At 43.5% G+C, this 18,819-nt stretch overlaps 2 protein-coding genes across 2 annotated transcripts; one reads left to right on the forward strand and one right to left on the reverse strand.

The window, feature by feature from the left end:
- Positions 1-294: 294 nt before the first annotated feature.
- Positions 295-12,192, reverse strand: strn (striatin, calmodulin binding protein). The gene is made up of 18 exons (XM_044016735.1): positions 11,759-12,192; positions 8,841-8,944; positions 8,665-8,738; positions 8,077-8,161; positions 6,298-6,462; positions 6,068-6,215; positions 5,306-5,456; positions 5,124-5,228; positions 4,884-5,027; positions 4,676-4,812; positions 4,423-4,598; positions 4,294-4,341; positions 3,863-3,984; positions 3,603-3,770; positions 3,265-3,405; positions 3,043-3,144; positions 2,618-2,704; positions 295-2,536 (listed from the first exon to the last, which is right to left on the reverse strand). The coding sequence occupies exons 1-18, from the start codon at positions 11,963-11,965 to the stop codon at positions 2,367-2,369; spliced, it is 2,334 nt and encodes a 777-aa protein (XP_043872670.1). The 5' UTR covers positions 11,966-12,192; the 3' UTR covers positions 295-2,366.
- Positions 12,193-12,902: 710 nt separating this feature from the next.
- Positions 12,903-14,743, forward strand: map1lc3c (microtubule-associated protein 1 light chain 3 gamma). The gene is made up of 4 exons (XM_044016737.1): positions 12,903-13,010; positions 13,083-13,138; positions 13,914-14,020; positions 14,443-14,743. Exons 1-4 carry the CDS (start codon positions 12,950-12,952, stop codon positions 14,603-14,605), a joined length of 387 nt encoding a protein of 128 aa, XP_043872672.1. The 5' UTR covers positions 12,903-12,949; the 3' UTR covers positions 14,606-14,743.
- The last annotated feature ends 4,076 nt before the right edge of the window (positions 14,744-18,819 follow it).

The raw sequence follows: 18,819 nt of genomic DNA on the forward strand, positions 1-18,819 counted from the left end.
CGAGTTTCACTTAAAAAATATATATTTTTTAGTTTTAAAATCTGTTAAAAACATACCTTCAGTAAGTATTCTGGGTGTTTTTAGGGTTTTAAATTAAAAAAATATAATTTAATGTCTGTTTGCTCAGAATCTTGAGGGATTTAAAATAAAAAGATGTAAAGTGTAAATAAGGAAAATACAGAAATACTTCTGAAAATATAATACAAGTACATGTTGATGAATAATAATAATTATGAACCTGAATTAATGTCGAATACTTTTGTAAAATACATTTCTAATTAAAAGGACTCACCATGATATACAACATATTCCTTTATTGTTATTGATAAATCTCCCATTTTCAAACTAAAAAGATAAAAAAAAAAGATTCTTTATGTACAAATCAGCTTCTAAATTCTCTGAAACATTTCACTGTACAATAATAACAACAATAATAATCATAATAATTTACAGTCAAACCTCGGCCTTTGGCATCTGAAAACAAATATAAATATTAGTGAAACGCCGACATGTCTGCACGCTGGTTTCCATGGTAACGGCTTTATCGCCAGTTTTGTTGAGTAACGTCGGTCACGATTAATTTAGTGTTCAATTAAAGTTTATTATTTTATAGAGAAAAGGTTTGAGCCAGTGTTTTCTCGCAGAAAAAAATCGAAATGCGAAATCTGTAAACATGGACGTGTTTGTACAAAAAAAAGAATCAGAATCATTTCATTTTCTCTTACAATGAATTTGAATAAAACTCGTCATTTCCCACGTTTTAACTGGAGTGCCCCCTGAAGGTGTAATTCCAAGCTGTCAAATTTGTCCCCTACTGGTGTCTGGGCACAAATATAAATATATATATATATAAAAACCAAAGCTGCGTTCCTCAAATCAACTAAACGATCAAAGCTAGATGTAATGATGTGATTAGCCACTGAAGGGAAACTGGAACGCTCATAATTCGGGTTTGACGTCATATCGCAATTTTTTCCCCTTTGTCTTTGTGTTACGTAAATGCTATCATTAGCATTAGAGTTAGCTGCCATGGCCTAGCATAAACATTAGCATACCTCGTATCTCATTGTACACGAGTTCACGAGCTGAAGGCAGCAACAAAATCACAAACTTTTACGTCGCAGTTTTACACGTACACTCTCTTTACACCACGTTAATAAATACCTGCGTTAAAATCTAAAAACTGTACAAACTTTTTTTCTTTACATTTTCGTTAGTGAACTTTTCCCCAACAGGAAACAGCTGCGCAAGATGATCGAACGGTAAAAACAAACAAACAAAAATCAGATGAAGCAGAAAAGAGAGTTAACGTCTCACAACGGCAGCAGAAATGTCGCGTTTCAAGAAAAACCAAACGTCACCAAACAAGTCTTTAAAAAGAAGTCGTTAAAATACAATGCTAAATACGACATGTTCACGCAGGTGTGTGCCTGCAGGGGGTACGTGTTTCGACACAACAGAAGGAGCTAATTAGCATTAGCATCTGTCAGGTTTTGTCGGTCGAAAGTTTAGGCTTCAATTTGTTGTTTTAAAAAAGAAAAAAATATCGCACTATATATTTAAGAAGAAACAACGTAAATATCGGTTTGTTCGATCATCACGTGACGTCATATATGGTGTCACATGTCGGCTAACGTTAGCATGTTTCACTTATATTTCAAACTGTGTTTGACATCAAATAATTTTCGCAGAACGTTAACGCATGTTTCATGCATCAGAATTCTTTTTTTCTGATGTAAAAACCAATCAAAGCTCAGTGGGCGTGGTCTCGCCTTCACCCACCTTAAGCCCCGCCCACATGTTTTCACTTCAGGAATAAACTCTGTCCACAAATGAAAACACGTCCCATGACGTGTCTGATAAAACACAACCCTGTAGTTTTCAAAATAAAAGTCTCAGTTTCTGTCTGTCCACACTAAAACACAACCCTGTAGTTTTCAAAATAAAAGCCTCAGTTTCTGTCTGTCCAAACTAAAACAAAACCCTGAAAATTTCAAAATAAAAGTCTCAGTTTTGCTTTATCTAAACTAAAACACAACCCTGCAGTTTTCAAAATAAAAGTCTCAGTTTTGGTTTTCAACCAGCAGCATTTTGGTAACCATGTTGTTACCATAGCAACCGTGATTAGTTTTGAAAAGGTCAATGTGGACGGAGCTGATTTCTAAATAAATGTCCTCATATAACCCTCAGGTCATGACCTTTGACCTCCTGTAAAAGAATTTAAAGGCACATTTCAAAGCAACATTTCTGCGTTAGTGATCGGGGTGTGTTCCTTTTTTTGCTTGTCATTCGTTTTTAGGACCCAGACAATCCGGAGTCCAAGAGGTTGGTGGGGCCACTGTCACAAACTCCGCCTCCTTCTGTGGTCATACAAAGACCTTGGCGAGAGCGTCGGCCCCAGCGCTGCCGATGTAGCAGCGGCTTGGGTGGAACGCCACGTCGTGGATGGACTCGTCAAACTTCTTCCTGTGGGCGGTGAATTCCTGGATGCATGTTTTCGTTTCCATGTTCCAGAGACGCACAGAGCAGTCGTGACCTGAGGACGGGGGCGGAGACAGCGATGAGAGGGCGTACATAAATGGGTGTGTCAGGGGGTGGTCTGTGGCCGAACACTTACTTCCTGACATGAGGTACAGTCCGTTTGGATCCACGGCGAGACTCGTCACAGCATCCAGGTGAGCGACCATCGAGTGGATCCGTTTACCTGCACACAGTCAACAGTGAGGCTTTTATTTTGAAAGGTTGTTAGCTCGTCAAATGTCATATAATTACTACAGAAGTTAATGGATGTTAAACATCTGACATTAAAAAAAAAAAAACGATCAAAGCTCAGTGGGCTCGGCCTCTCCTTCATCCACCGTAAGCCCCGCCCACATTTGCATTTCAGAAATAAACTTCGTCTGCAAAAAAACACAACCTGCCTTGCAGTTTTCAAAATAAAAGTCTCAGTTTGTATCTGTCCACACTAAAACTCGACCCTACAGTTTTCAAAATAAAAGTCTCAGTTTGTATCTGTCCTCACTAAACAGTGACCTTAGCGACCTGTGTTGTTGTCGTAGAACTGGATGTGCCGATTCTCCTGAGCCGTGATGGTGATCGGCAGCGTGGGATGACTCAGCACTTTGTTGATCTTGCAGGGGGCATCTGTGTGGGCGGGGACAAGAGAAAGAGACACGTCGTCATGGCAACAAAGCAGCACACACATTCTTGAGATTTTTATCAGCAGCAGATTGATTGACAGACACATATTGATTATTGATTTACCCGGCAGTCCGGCTGAGTCCAGCCTGAGGACGAGCTGCTGCGTCTCCATGTTGAAAACACCGATGTCTCCAGTGGTGAAGGATGTCACCATGTGGACGGGTTCACTGCTCACCAGGTCCACGGAGGTGGGGACGCCCAGATCTGACGCCGAGGACAGACATGATTATCACTTATTGATTTATCTGAATGTCCTCCGACTTTGTCTCCTGTGTCCTCTGTCCTTGTCTCCTGTGTCCTCTGACTTAGTCTAGTTTTTTTATCACTTCATTCTTGACATTAAAAACACAAACATCAGGTTTAAGTGAACACTTGTCTCCTCAGGATGTTTCCTTCCTCACCTCCTTGCTCGTTAAAAACAGCGAGACACGGCGACGTGTCGGCGGCATTCCACAGTCGCACCGTTCCGTCCGCGGAGCAGGAAAGGAGGCGGTGATGAGCTGAGCTGTAGACCACGCCCCACACCGAGTCCGTGTGACCGCACAGCGCCCCCCGCAGGACGGAGGACTCTGCAACAACAGACACAGAAACACAGACTCTGTGAAAACGTTCAGACTCTTCTTCTCTGAACTGTCCCATGTGACGTCAGACTGGAGCGTACCATATGAGTCGTAGGGGTCGATGTTGGGGTTGGGGGTGTTCCAGCTCTGAACGGTGCCGTCTGCTCCACCGCTGAAACACTGCTCACCGCTGGAGCTCATGGTGACGCAGAGCACAGCCCCGCTGCTCACGACACAAACACACTTTTAATTTAAGGACACGATCACGTCTTTGTCTCACTGTGAGACATTCCCACACCAAAGTCCAGAGAGAACATCACTGATTTTAACATCACACACACACAGCAGTTGTTCAAGTTTAAATGTCTGATTTTCTTGTCTTCGGCATTTGAAATCCTAGATTTGGATTTATTTCAGTGACACAGAGTGACCACACGAGGCAGCAGAGGACCAGCAGCGCATATCAGCAGTAGCAGTTAACATCTAACATCTGATTTTTCTGGTGTCTCCACAGACGGACGTGACTTCTCACCTGTGAGCTCTGAACGTGTAGATGGGCTCGACGTCTAACGCAGCACACCTGCAGGGTCAAAGATCACAGTCAGACATGTGACATTTCACTTTCTGCATGCGAACACGTGAACGCGTCAGAGTCTCTCACTTCTTGGTCGGCGCCGTCTTCTGGAGGTTCCACAGTTTGAGGGTGTGGTCCTCGGAGGCCGTGACCAGGACCGGCTCCACCGGGTGGAAGACCAGACTCCGCACTGCGTCGAAGTGACTCCGCAGCGTGAACCTGGGGTTCCAGGTTTTCCTCAGGACGTCTTGGTTGCTGGCAATCTGAGGAAGGAGAAGGAGAAGGACTTGTGACGAAGGTGCGAGGAGGAGACACACGGACGCACGGACACGTGACTCACGTCGTAGGCGGGGCTGTCGGCCTCGTTGGCGACCGTCAGTCCGGCCAGTTCTCCCAGTCCCAGCTCGTTGGACACAGCGTCGTCCACTCGGCCGATGATGAAGGATTTTCCAGGTGATGGCAGGAACGTCATTGTCTCTGCGAAGACAAGATCAGCTGAGTTAACGTGCACACTGTCCTCTGACATCTGAGGAGGGGGAGGAGCTTACCTTCATCTGGGCGTCCCACTTCCTGCTCGCCAAGTCTGGGTACGCTGGGCCTAGTGGGCGGAGTCACGGGAGGCTGCAGGGAGGGGAGGTCCTCACCCTCACGCAGGTTAGCAAGCATGTCCTGAAGCTTCGAGCGGTTCGGTCCTGAGGAGGAGGAGGAGGAGGAGGAAAAAACATTAAAATATGAGAGAGGAACAGAGACTGGCAGGAGGAGGAAGCAGAGGAGGAGACAGATCTTACTCTTCACTCCCTTCTTGCACTTGCGCTCCTTCCTGTACTCCTCCTTGAGCTGAGCGATCAGTCCCTGGTCCACGTCCCAGGACAGTTCAGGCTGCTGCTCCTTCTCTACAGACCAGCAGGGGGAGGTAGAGTCAACACCACCAGTTAAAACATGTGAACACAGGAAGTCTTACCGCACTCACCACTGTCCTCTCCACTCCTGGACTCAGTTGATCCGTCCACGTCCTCCGTCATGGTTAAGAAGTCAAAGACCTTCAGAGCCTCCTCTGTGTCGGGGTCATCGCTGAGGTCAGAGGTCGTGGAAGACGGCGTGGTTGACTGTTTCTTCTTCATCTGTTTAAAAAATGACAAGGACAAACGTCTTTCACTACATCTCCTTTGTCTTTCAATGTGTCTCCTATGTCTTTCACTGCGTCTCCTTTGTCTTTCACTGTCTTCTATGTCTTTCACTGCGTCTCCTTTGTCTTTCACTGTCTCCTACGTCTTTCACTGCGTCTGCTATGTCAACATTTGTCTATCACTGTGTCTCCCACGTCTTTCACTGTGTCTCCTAGGTCAACAGACGTCTTTAAGTTGAGGGTAAAGGTTAAATTTAGGACAAACGTCTATCACTGTGTCTCCTTTGTCTTTCACTGTCTGCTACGTCTTTCACTGCTGTGTCTCCGCTTTCACTGCATCTCGTCTCCACGTCTTTCACTGTCTCCTACATCTTTCACTGCGTCTCCTTTGTCTTTCACTGTCTCCTACGTCTTTCACTGCATCTCCTTTGTCTTTCACGGCGTCTCCTTCGTCTTTCACTGCGTCTCCTATGTCAACATTTGTCCATCACTGTGTCCTACGTCTTTCACTGCGTCTCCTACGTCAACAGACGTCTTTAAGTTGAGGGTAAAGGTTAAATTTAAGGGATTGGGGGACGGATTATGTCTGTGTGTGTGTTGTCGTACTGTGGACAGGTCCAGGACGGTTTTGTCCCGCCCCTCACTGTCCTCATCCTCGTCGTCGTCCTCGTCTTCGTCGCTGAACTCTGTGGTTTCGTTCTCGATGAACTTAAACGCCTCCATCACGGTGGCAGAGTCAGACATGTCGGGTTTACTGACAGGAAACAGGAAGTCAACAGGTGAGTAGAAGAAGAATGATCCTTTTGTCGTCATGTCAACAGAAGGTCACATGGTACCTGACCACGCCACTATCCTTCAGGGACGACGGTTCAGTGCCGTTGACCATAGGTTCTGGTCCGGTCTGTGCTGGGTTCTGGTCTGTGGTCAGACCGAGCAGCGCTCTCACCCGCTGAGACTTCACATCCAGGATAGTGTCAGTGTAGCCCACTTCCTGCAGGTACCTGAGGGCGGAGACACACAGAGGAGGCGGGTCAGGGCGGAGCTTCTCTAAAGGTAAAGTTTTAGGCGTCTGAGAGAGTTCTGATATACGTGTATGTGATATAAAGCTGCACACAGGTCGTTTCTCTGGACTCATCAAAGGTTTGAGAGTGAAAATACACTGTAAATATACTGTAAATATACTCACAAATACATTGTAAATGTACTCACAAATACATTGTAAATGTACTCACAAATACATTGTAAATATACTCGAATAATTTATGTCAATATACACACAAATATACTGAAAATATACTCACAAATATAATGTAAATATACTCATAATACACTGTAAATATACTCACAAATACATTGTAAATAGACTCACAAATATAATGTAAATATACTCACAAATATACTGAAAATATACTCACAAATACATTGTAAATGTATACATCAAATTGTAAATATACTCAAAAAATTTATGTCAATATACACACAAATATACTGAAAATATACTCACAAATATGTAAATATACTCATAATACACTGTAAATATACTCACAAATACATTGTAAATATACTCACAAATACATTGTAAATAGACTCACAAATATAATGTAAATATACTCAAAAATATAATGTAAGTATACTCACAAATACATTGTAAATATACTCACAAATACATTGTAAATATACTCACAAAAACATTGTAAATATACTCAAAAATATAATGTAAGTATACTCACAAATATACTGAAAATATACTCACAAATATAATGTAAATATACTCATAATACACTGTAAAGATACTGTAAATATACTCACAAATACACTGTAAATATACTCATAATACACTGTAAATATACTGTAAATATAATGTAAATATACTCACAAATACTTTGTAAAATACTCACAAATATATTGTAAATATACTCACAATATAATGTCAATATACTCACAAATATACTGAAAATATACTCACAAATATAATGTAAATATACTCACACATATAATGCAAATATACTCATAGTACACTGTAAATATACTCAAAATACACTGTAAATATAATGTAAATATACTCACAAATTTAATGTAAATATACTTGGACGTAGCGTTTCTAACAAGCTTTGATTTATCCTCTGAGAAACTAGTGAGTTTTCTGAAACAACATCCGATGTTTGTTAGAGAAAGAGAGAGAGAGAGAGAGAGAGAGAGAGAGAGAGAGAGAGAGAGAGAGAGAGAGAGAATCTGTACCAGGCTCTGTGATCGCAAGAAGCCTCAATGTCTCCACACAATCCACCATTCAGTCTAGCTCTCTCTCACACACTCACACACACACACACACACACAGGATCATTATTTGTTTATAACTAGCTCTACGCTGTTACTGTGGTGACGATGTTCTCTCTGCTCACAGCACCCTCTGCTGGACAACTTGTTTATTACTGTCTCTAACATCTGCTGCGTTTCCAGGCTCAACTGTTTTTAACGTTAACATTTCAATTTTTCACGTACGACTCAACTGTAGAGTGACACCGTGTGGTCAAAGTGAATAAAACCACAACTCATTTTTAACATTTTAATAGTGTGTGTGTGTGTGTGTGTGTGTGTGTGTGTGTGTGTGTTCTCACTGTCTGAGCAGTTGTCGTCCTTGTTTCCAGCTGAGTTGTTGGCTGCTGTTTGAAGGACTGAGAGCTTCACTGTCATTCCCTTCATCTGAAACACACACACACACACACACACACACACACACACACACACACAGGTTAGAGACTTAGGCCCGTTCTCAATTCAAGTAAACAGAGGTACGACTGGAGTACGGGAGTACACAAGTATGATTTTTCAATTGGAACAGCAGCTACTTCCTTGTTCTACTGTTTGAATGGTGGGTGGCGCCAAGTGCTTAAGCCTCATTACCGCCACCTACAGTGTTGATAAATGAACATATAAAATACTTTTTAGAGATTTAGAGATTACAATGACGTCATATCGTCCTGTGTTGGACAGTTTTACCTTTAACTACCGTCAATGAAAAGTGTGAACACACGACACATCACAAGGACACGTGGGCGGGGTCTGTAAAGTCGTCTCGGTCTAATGTGTCAAACGTCTTCTCTGTTTTTTGGTGTAACATTACAGCGCCACCTACAGTCCTGGCATATGCAGTTGCAGACAGGTGAGAGACGTTATGTCCACACACACAGACAGGTGTGTCTCACCTGAGTCATAACTCGGTGCTTTGATCTCTCCCTGGTTCAGTTCTGTTCCATACTTCACTTTATGGTGTTTGGCCCTGAGGATGAAGACACACACACACACACACACACACGGTAAGTATATTCACATATATAACGTGTGTGTGTGTGTGTGTGTGTGTGTGTGTGTGTGAACTCACCGCTCCTGTTTGAGTGCGTACTCCAGCATCTTGATGCGTCTCACCAGGTCTTTCTTCAGGTTCTCCTGGCCTCGTCTCTCCCCCTGCAGGAAGGCGATCTGAGCCTGGAGGGAACACACACACAAACACACATACACACAGACAGACAGAAAGACAGACAGACAGACGTGACTGTCACTTTATCTCACTGTTACACAGACTTTTCCAACAGGAAACAGAAGCTTGTAAACCACTCACTCTCCCACACCAAACCTCATCGAGAAAATCAGTGATTTTATCTGGCAGGGACACAGGAGCTGCTGGTCCTCTGCTGCCTCGCATGGTCACTTTGTGTCACTGAGTTAAGTCTAAATTAAATATTTAAAAATATTTGTGATGTTAAAATCAGTGATTTTCTTTATGAGGTTTGGTGTGAGAGCGTAACATTCTTAAGATATCGCTGTCTGTCCTTGTGTCCCTGACGGGTGAACGTATTTGTCTGAGCAGCAGGGGGCGCTCACAGACAGCAAAGTCGGCTTAATCATCACATCAAAGTTGATTTTGTCCACACATTAACTGACAGGTATGAGAACTATGGTCTGTCCAAGCATCAGCAGGCATCAGGACGCCAAAATGACCCAAAGCCTCCTGGGAACTGGGACAGGACTGGCGAGGGACGAGGGTCATGTGACCTCCGGTCCACACGTCCCCTCTGTCCCTACAGGATCACCGGGAGAATCCTTTGGCGCCATGAGAACAGACGTCATGTGACCAACCTGGTCAGACACGAGGTCAAAGGTCAAATACTGTGAGAGGAGAAGAGTGAGGGGTGTGTCTGTATGTGTGTGTCACTGTGTGTGTCTGTATGTGTATGCATGTGTGTGTGTGTGTGAGAGTGTGTCACCGTGTGTCTGTATGTGTGTGTGTGTGTCACCGTGTGTCTGACTGTGTATGCATGTGTGTGTGAGAGTGTGTCTGTATGTCTGTGTGTATGTGTGTGAGTGTGTCACCGTGTGTGTGTCTGTCTGTCTGTGCGTGTGTATGCATGTGTGTGTGTCTGAGCTCTCAGTGCTGCCAGCCTGTGTGAGGTCAAAGGTCATATGAAGCACACAGATGTGTGTTTTTACTCAGGCTCGTTGGTGTTTTTTCTTTTTTTGACGCCCGGGAGTCACCATGTTTTTTTTGGCAAACAGCCCACCAAAACAAAGTGGGCGTGGCTACAGGTGGTATTCACCTCCACAAGCCAACACCTGTCTGAAAAACCAGCAGGTGTGCATACCTGTGTTTGTACGGCGGTGACACGCCATCATGTTTCTGTAAATCACGCAGCAGGAGGTGCTCATTTGTTTTCCATGACTTCATAGCTCCTCCTCTGTGTGGGCGGAGTCATCATGGTTTTCTCCTCAACGAGTGACTTGTAAAGCAGTTGTTTTGGGTGGAAGTGAATCATTAGTTCCGATTTGTTGACAGAATGGTTCTTTGACGACGCTCTGACCAATCAGTGACTGGCAGTCTGATGATGTCACAGTTTAGTATAAAAACAGCAGGTACACTTTGAAACACATGAACTATCCCTTTAACAAACGTGGTGTTTTCAAGGTGTTGTAGGTGTGGAGGAATGTGTCTCTCTCTCTCACACACACACACACGCGTTCACTTTATTACTGACAGAAAACAATGTACGTGTTAATCATTTACTGTTGTCATAGAAACGGCGTCCTGCACTGTGTCTCTTACAGCAGACACTTTTCTGTGTTTTCATTGGTGCAGGATGAGTCACTGGTGTCTGTGAGTGTGTGCGTGTGTGTGTTTGTGTAAAAATGCTTTCTTTCAAATTGTGAATTTGAGTTAAAACATCAAGATTAATGCACTTGATTTTAAGGGTTTGAGAAAAAAATAAAACACATTTAAAGTGACTGATGACACACACACACACACACTATACCAGTGATGTCATCATTATGTGTTACAGTCCTCACACTCCTGCTAGCATATTTATAGCCAAGCTACAAAAAGGAAAAGAAGCAAACATCCACCTCACACACACACACAGGAAATGCTGATGTTTCCTGTCACAATATAATTATTCCTGAACAAAATAATTGCGATTCTTGATATTATCGTAAAAATTATAAAAATAAACAAAAATGTCACACAAATATTTGACTAATGTTCTGGTAAAAACGCACCTGTTGTGATTTGGGGCGGAGCTTTGACCTGAGGCCTGACAGGAGGGGGCGGGGTTGCGTTACATATCCAACTTTTACGTGATATGTAAATGTCAGGTAAGGCTCCCTCTAGTGGTCATTCAAAATAAATCACGAAGACTGGATGTTAGGTTTATCGTGATAAAGAAAGTTGATCAAGATCGACGATTTTTATATCGGGCTAGCGAAATAACAGACATGCTTACATCCACACACACACACACACACAGGTAACCTGGTTGAAACCAAAGCACCTTTCACAGAGTCATGAATTCTGTCTGAGTTTTGTTCTGCGCTCACAGACAAACATCAGGAACATTATTTAACGCATTCCCTGGATTCATATCGACTCGTCTTATAATTCGGCTCTGTTCACATCGAATCACCCGCGTCCTTCGTAAACTTTACATGACATTACAAATGTGCGTCATTCGGTGTCCACGCCAACCTGCCGCACACAGCAGCAGAGAGCAGCGCGAACACTCCACAAAAGTAGAAATATTATGAAAACACGGGTTGTTTTCTGACTCACACTGACGCCGAATTAAGCAGCACACTTTGCACAATGTAAAAAAGTAAAGAATGTGACTTCACTATGGATAATTATTCACTGGGAAGTGGCTGCGCTGTAAATGACCACATTCTTCAATGCGGTTTGGCTCAACGTTCCCCGCGTTAACAGCGAGACTGAGCTAGCGGACAGTGAGAAGCTCCGTGACGGCGGCGGCTCACCTGCACCTCGGCCCGCTCCACCTCCCACTGCGCCCGCTCCACCTCGAACCGGGCCCACTCATGCTGGAGGAAGTGTAAAATCCCCGGGACGCTGTACTGAGCTCTGATCGCCTCTGCGACGTCGCCAGGCGGCGGAGCTTTAACGCCGCCGGACAGAGGTGCGCTGCTGCCGGGAAAGAAGACACCGGGACCCGCCTGCTCGTCCATGGCCGCACCGAGGCGACGATGTTCTGGTTCGGCCCGCTGCTCTCAGCCGCTTCGGTTAAGTGAGGTCCATCCACGGTCCTCTGTCTGTGGCGGGGAAGCTGTCAAACCAGTAAAATGTGAAAGTGACGGAAACAACGACGACCTGTACTTCCGGTACGGACATTCAAAATACAAAAACAATGTCATGAATGAAGGGGATCGTTCAGATTATTTTAACGTGACACATATGACAGTGTGACTGTGAGCGCCCCCTGCTGATCAAACACAGACACTGACTGTCATTGAAAACACGTCAGAGACACCAGGAAAAACTGGTTTTATCCACTTTAACAAAAATACTTTGTAATAAAATCTACCTCAGTTTAAGTTACGTTACACGTTCATGTCTTTATCTCACTGTGAGACAGACTTTTCCAACAGGAAAGTTTGTAAACCACTCACTCTCCCACACCAAAGTCCATAGAGAAAATCCTTGATTTTAGCAGGCGGGGACACAGGAGCTGCTGGTCCTCTGCTGCCTCATGTGGTCATTTTGTGTCACTGACTAAAGGCGAATTTAAGACGAATTTTACAATATAAGACATTTGACATAATAAGACAACTTGGTGATTGAGGCAGCAGTGGACCAACAATTCCTGTGCGTGTTATGTTTAAATCGCTGATTTGTTCTATGGGGTTTGTTGTGGGAAAGTGAGAGTTTTACAAACTTCAGTTTCTTGTTGGAAAACATTGACAGAACATATATCTCAAGTCTCTGTTTTTTAAATGTGGCCCTAATACTCTCCGTAATTTTTTTTATTTGTATATTTGATTGAGTTGAGATGATTTTTTTTCTGGAAGTCTCAGTTTTCACGATAATTACTTTTTTCTCACGCACACACGCTGTGACTGCGCCTCGTGTTAATCAGCTGATGCGTCACAGCCGCAGTGTATTTAAACGCAGCTCCTCGCGCACACACACATACACACACTCTCAGGTCAGAGATGCCGCCGTTTGACAGAAACCAGCAGCTGAGCAAACCTTTCAAACAGAGGAAGAGCTTTGGTAAAAAAACAACAACTATTAAATTAAAATAAAATTCAAACGTTTACAAATGTTTTTGTTCTTTCCACGCAGCCACGAGGAGACAGGAAGTGGCGGGAATCAGGTCCAAGTTTCCCAACAAGATCCCGGTAAGAAGGATTTCACTCTTAATAAATGTCTTCAGTGTGAGTTTAGGTTTTATTTACTCACTATTTAACTGTTTAGTTTGTATTAACCTGTTCTGTTTAAACACACTTCATAGATGCTTAAATCACTCAAGGTTTGTGGATTATTTTAGAGTTGTTGTTTTGTTCTAGTTCTTTAAGGTAAACTGAATCTTTTAGGTTTTTTTATGATGTTTTGCAGTTTGATTTAAATGTTTAAAGAATGACACTGTAGCACTTTCATCAGTTACTGTTTAATATTCAGTGTCTGTTTCCTTTTAAAGTGGAAACAGTTTCTGTATTTTGGACAAAAACAAACTTTCTTTCAAATGAATTTAAAAAAATCTGGTTCCACAAACTTCAGAAACTTAAACAAGTTGAAACGACTGTATTCACTCATAATCTCATGGTTTCATAATCCCACTGCAGTTTCTTCAGAAATGTTTACAGTTTGTTCCTGAATGTTTTTTATGTTTTACTTCAAATAACATGATGTTTAATCTGATGTGTAGGCCGTCGCCCAAATATGTTCCCATTAAATAATAATAATTATAATAATAATAATTTTCCCACCGACGTCACAAAACCACATCAAGCTTTCCAGAAGTCCCCATTATTAAGCATCATGTCTGTGCTAATCAGATCTAATCTGTATCAGGTCCAGATTATAGATTTGGTGTTTGTTTAAAATAGCTCAGGATGAATTTTGGGAAAGTTCTTCTGGATCTAGTTCACTCGCCTTCATCCTCCTCTTCCTCAGGTGATTATTGAACGTTATGAACGTGAGAAGTTTCTTCCTCCTCTGGATAAAACCAAGTTCCTGGTTCCTCACGAGCTCACCATGACTCAGTTTGTCACCATCATCAGGTAAAGTTTCTCCTTGTTGTCATGGCGATGAAGAAATGATTCAAACTGAGATTTAAACACTCAAAATTCCACTGAACTCCAGATGGTTTGGAAAACAAAACAAGTCACATGATCATGTCTTTATCTCACTGTGAAACTGAAGTCTTCACATTTAGACAGATGTGAGTGGACGACCTGTGATTGACAGCTGCTGTCGGCCAACAGGTGGAACACGAGTTTGTCGTAAACGGGATTTCTTATGTTTTAAAGTCACTTGTCTTCCTGCAGTGCATTGTGGGAGTTTTCTCCCAGAGGAACTACAATACAGTCGTTCATTCACTGAATGAAGGCAACACATAGTTGAGATGTTTAGGAGTTAGAAATGGAATGCGGCCTCGTCTTATTGTTTAACGTCTCTGTCTGTTGCTCCGCCCCCTCCTCAGGAACAGGATGGCGTTGCTGCCCACGCAGGCATTTTACCTGCTGGTGAACAGCAGCGGTCTGGCCAGCATGTCTCTGACCATGGCTCAGGTCTACAAAGAGCACCAGGACGAGGACGGCTTCCTCTACATGACCTACGCCTCGCAGGAGATGTTCGGATGCTGACGCACACGCGCGCTTTTATTCGCTGTAAGAGGCTCTGCCCTCATTTCTGCTGTAAATATGAAAAGATCTTATTTATTGTAACATTTGTTTGTAGGTTTTAAATGAAATGTGGTCTAATAAATCTTATGTGAAAATGGACTTTCTCTCAAATCTTTATTGGTGTTAAATTCACTGCCCTGTGAGCGCCCCCTGCTGCTGAGAACCAGCCTGTGCTTTAAAAACAAAGATAGTTTTTATCCACTTTAACACAACTCTGTAATATCTACATCACATGATCACGTCTTTATCTCACTATTAGACTTTTATAAATCACTCACTCTCACACACCAAACCTCAGAGAAAATCAGTGATTTTAGCTGCCAGGGACACAGCAGCTGCTGGTCCTCTGCTGCCTCGTGTGGTCACTTTGTCACTGAGTTAACTCTAAATTAAATATTTTAAAAGCTGAATTTGAAAATTAAGAACTTGATGGATGAGGCAGCAGTGGATCAACTGTGTGCTGTGATAAATTCACTGATTTTTCTCTATGGGGTTTGGTGTGAGCTGAGCTGCTGGTCCACTGCTGCCTCGTGTGGTCACTTTATGTCACTGAGTTAAGACTGAACAAAGGATTTTAAACAATAAAGTGACAAAATAACATCCTGGGTGCTTGTTCCATTATCAGTCCACCAGGTGGCAGTGGTGGTCCACCAACCTGACTGTTCATCACATTCAGAGACTCTCTCTCACACACACACACACACACACACAGCTGTTGTCAATACTGTTCCTTTAATGTATCACAATATTTCGTAGGATTTAAAAATAAGTCTTTGTTACAGAACGATGAAAAGTTAACGATAAAACTTATTTCTGATGAGTGAAGGTGACTGAGGGGCCACACGTGGCCCACGGGCCGCAGGTTTTACCCCTCTGTTCGTTCTGGGGTCATGACCTGCTCACAGAAGAAGTGTCGTCATGGTAACCTTGTGTGCTCGCAGGCTCCGCCCCCTGATACTGTTGATGTTTGTGTTTTTGTTAGTTTCCTGCAGAAACGCGATCTCTCTGAGAGGAGGCGGGAAGTCGCTTCACATGGTGTCGGATGTCGGGAACGTCGACTGTGAATGGGAACGTCGGTGTCGCTTTACACTCGGAACAAAAGGGAGCGAGACAGACGCAGCATTCACGAGGTTCAGCAGACGCTCGGCATCAGTCACAGCGCCACCTGCTGCCAGCAGGAAGTGCACCTCCATCAGTGCTGTTGTTTTCCTGTGATTGTGCTTCATTGTTTGGAGACAGAAGTGTGTGATTGAGCAGCTGCTCAAGACAGGAAACATCACCTCACAGTGGTCAAACAAACATTCATGCGTTCATTCATCATTCAGCCAACAACAGTGAGGTCATCACCCACAGGAAAACACACTCACTCTCTCACACCAAACCTCATAGAGAACTGATTTTCTCTATGGGGTTTGGTGTGGGAGAGTGAGTGAGATGTGATTATGTAACCTAGATATCGTAGGCTTGTTTTTGTGTAAACAAGTCTTTTGTTGACTGGATCGTTGACAGATTGACCTCTGACCTCTGACGACATCAGAGCTCTAAATACTCTTATCAGCAGCAGCAGGGGGTTATGGGTAAATGTTTGACATGTTATTACGACAGAGACGCTAACGTTTAAACGACACAATAAACAATAAACGACTGCAGTCAGTGTTGATGCCGATTTTAACGGAAACTGTCGTCGATAAACACTCGCAGTACTGACTGTACAGTACCCAGCTCCAGTTTAGGGCCACAGGTTACGCCCTCTGCTGCTGGTATTAGGTTCATGCCCCTTATAAACAAGATGGAGGAGATGGTGCATCCTGTAGGAATAAAGAGGGCTGATGTAAATCTGAGTTTGAGCCCTGCAAGTCAGCTGGTGATCATGTCTCGAATTGCCACTGGGATGTAGTAGTGGTCAAGCCCTTCTTGGATGAGGTCGTGTGGGACTGACCCGTAGGCGTTAGCAAGATCTAACCAGACAACTGTCAGGTCGCCTTTCTTCTGCTTGGCCTCTCGGATCAATTGACTAATCATCGACGTGTGTTCCAGGCGGCCCGAAAAGCCTCTCAGGAGAACGTGGGGACGTCTTTCGTTAGCGCCCGAGCGCAAACGAGAAAAACAAGAGCCCGCCCCTGAAAACAAGAGTCCACCCCCGGAAAACAAGAGTCCGCCCCCGAAAACAAGGTCCACGGAAAACAGAGTCTCCCTGAAACAAGAGTCGCCCTGAAAACAAGAGTCCGCCCCTGAAAACAACTCCGTCGATGTGTTCAGGGGCGGACTTGACCCAACGCGATGTCGGCCATTTTGAATTTAGCTGCCATTTCACCAGGAAACAGGAAGTGCTGTGTAACGTGGCTGTTCATGGACTGATCTGTGAGCATGTACCATGACCTGCATGTACCATGACCTGCACACAGGAAGTGTTCAGGTCACCTGATAAGCCATGAGAGGATTTTTGTCCTCCACAGTTGATGTTAGCTGGATTTTGGAATCCGCTCTTTTCTCTCCACGTTGTTGAAATCAAATCCCCGTCAGGTTTTCCAGATGACCGACTCTCAGTTTCCGCTCTGAGCGACTGGACTTCAGCTCCTCTGGAGCAGGATTTGTTCTGCACAGCACTCGCATGTTGTTGGCGCTGCGCCCTCATTGTGGTGGAGACGAGGGGAGGTTTGTGTTGGCACAGCGAGAGAAGCCGCCGGGCTCCTCCCACCTGAGCCACTCCAAATCCTGGTCCTGAGCCCCACAGGGACAGGAAGTCAGTCCAGGTCCAAGGTCGTCCACGAGTCCTGCTGTTTACGAAGAGCTTTGACTTTGATTCACAAAAACCAGACTGAAAAGTCAAGAATGTCTTTAGCTTTTACATCAAACAGTGATCTACTCCATCTTCTTCATCACTGATGCAACCTGACAACGTTCAGCTGAGCCGATACTAACGTGTGACGTCATCAGACTGCAAGGGCTGACTGGTCAGAGAACAGTCATGAGCAGAATCAGTTAAAAAGACGTGTTATTGTTGTACAGCTGTGAAGTTATTGTATGTGTGTGATGAACTCTGATCTTCTCTGACAGGACGTCCTGATGATGGTGGACAGAAGACAAGCGCTCAGTGACGTCCTCCTGTCTTTATGTTTGACTGGGAAACTCCGTCTCCATTCATGCACTCACAGGGTCATGAGGTCATGAGAGAGAGAGAAAGGGGAGAGAGGCAGTGAGTGAGTGAGTGAGAGAGTGAGTGAGTAAGTGTCCACTGCTCTGTAAACACTAATCCTCTCGCTCACTTTAGCTTTTTATAACCAGGATTTAACAGCCTGTTCTTCATCCAGAGCCAACGCTTTATTCCATCTTTAACTCTTTATATCTTCTTTATTCCATCTTTAACTCTTTATTTCTTCTTTAACTCTTTATTTCTTCTTTATTTCTTCTTTAACTCTTTATTTCTTCTTTATTTCACACAGACAAACAATAAACACATTGTCAGTATTTTTACAGTCAAAGAAGTAACAACTGCTACAGAAGTTGTTTTTCACTGTTTTATGTCTAAAACTATACATGATATGATATATAATGCTAATAATGCTCATTTTAGATAAACATTAGACTGATCACCAGCTAACTTAGCTCATTTAGCTTGTAACAATACCTTAGCTAGCGTAGCTGTAATCATAATCGCTCTGTCTTAGCTGCCTTGGCTAACTTAGCCTCAGCTAGCTTATCTTATATAGCAGAAAAATGTGTCTTCAGTTTTTGATAAATACAAACAAATCCCTTTAAGTTGCATAGCAACAATTAAATCACGCTAAAGCAGAGACCTTACACTGGTATGGAGCTAACTTTAGTCTGTGAAACTATTGTCATTAACGTTAGCACCCTGTGACTTGGCTACTTTATTTAGCTACGTTAGCTATGTTCGTGTCCGTTGGTGGTATCATATCATTCACAGTGGAGGGAAAATATACGTACTGTAGCTTTAGTTTATATTTGATTCATTTATTAGTTCAGGGCTGTGAGTGGGAGGAGCTTATCTAAGCGTACGTGAGGAGTTTTACTTTGGTTTAGAGTTCAGCCGTTCATTCATCCACACACACACACACACTGAGTCATGGGGTTGCACAATAACTGAGCTGTGTAATCACATTACACCAGCTTATCTGTCTCGCCAAGGGCACCCAGTGCACTCTGACCTACTG

This window comes from Solea senegalensis, unplaced genomic scaffold (genome assembly GCF_019176455.1).
Source record: "Solea senegalensis isolate Sse05_10M unplaced genomic scaffold, IFAPA_SoseM_1 scf7180000014736, whole genome shotgun sequence".
Classification (NCBI taxonomy): domain Eukaryota; kingdom Metazoa; phylum Chordata; class Actinopteri; order Pleuronectiformes; family Soleidae; genus Solea; species Solea senegalensis.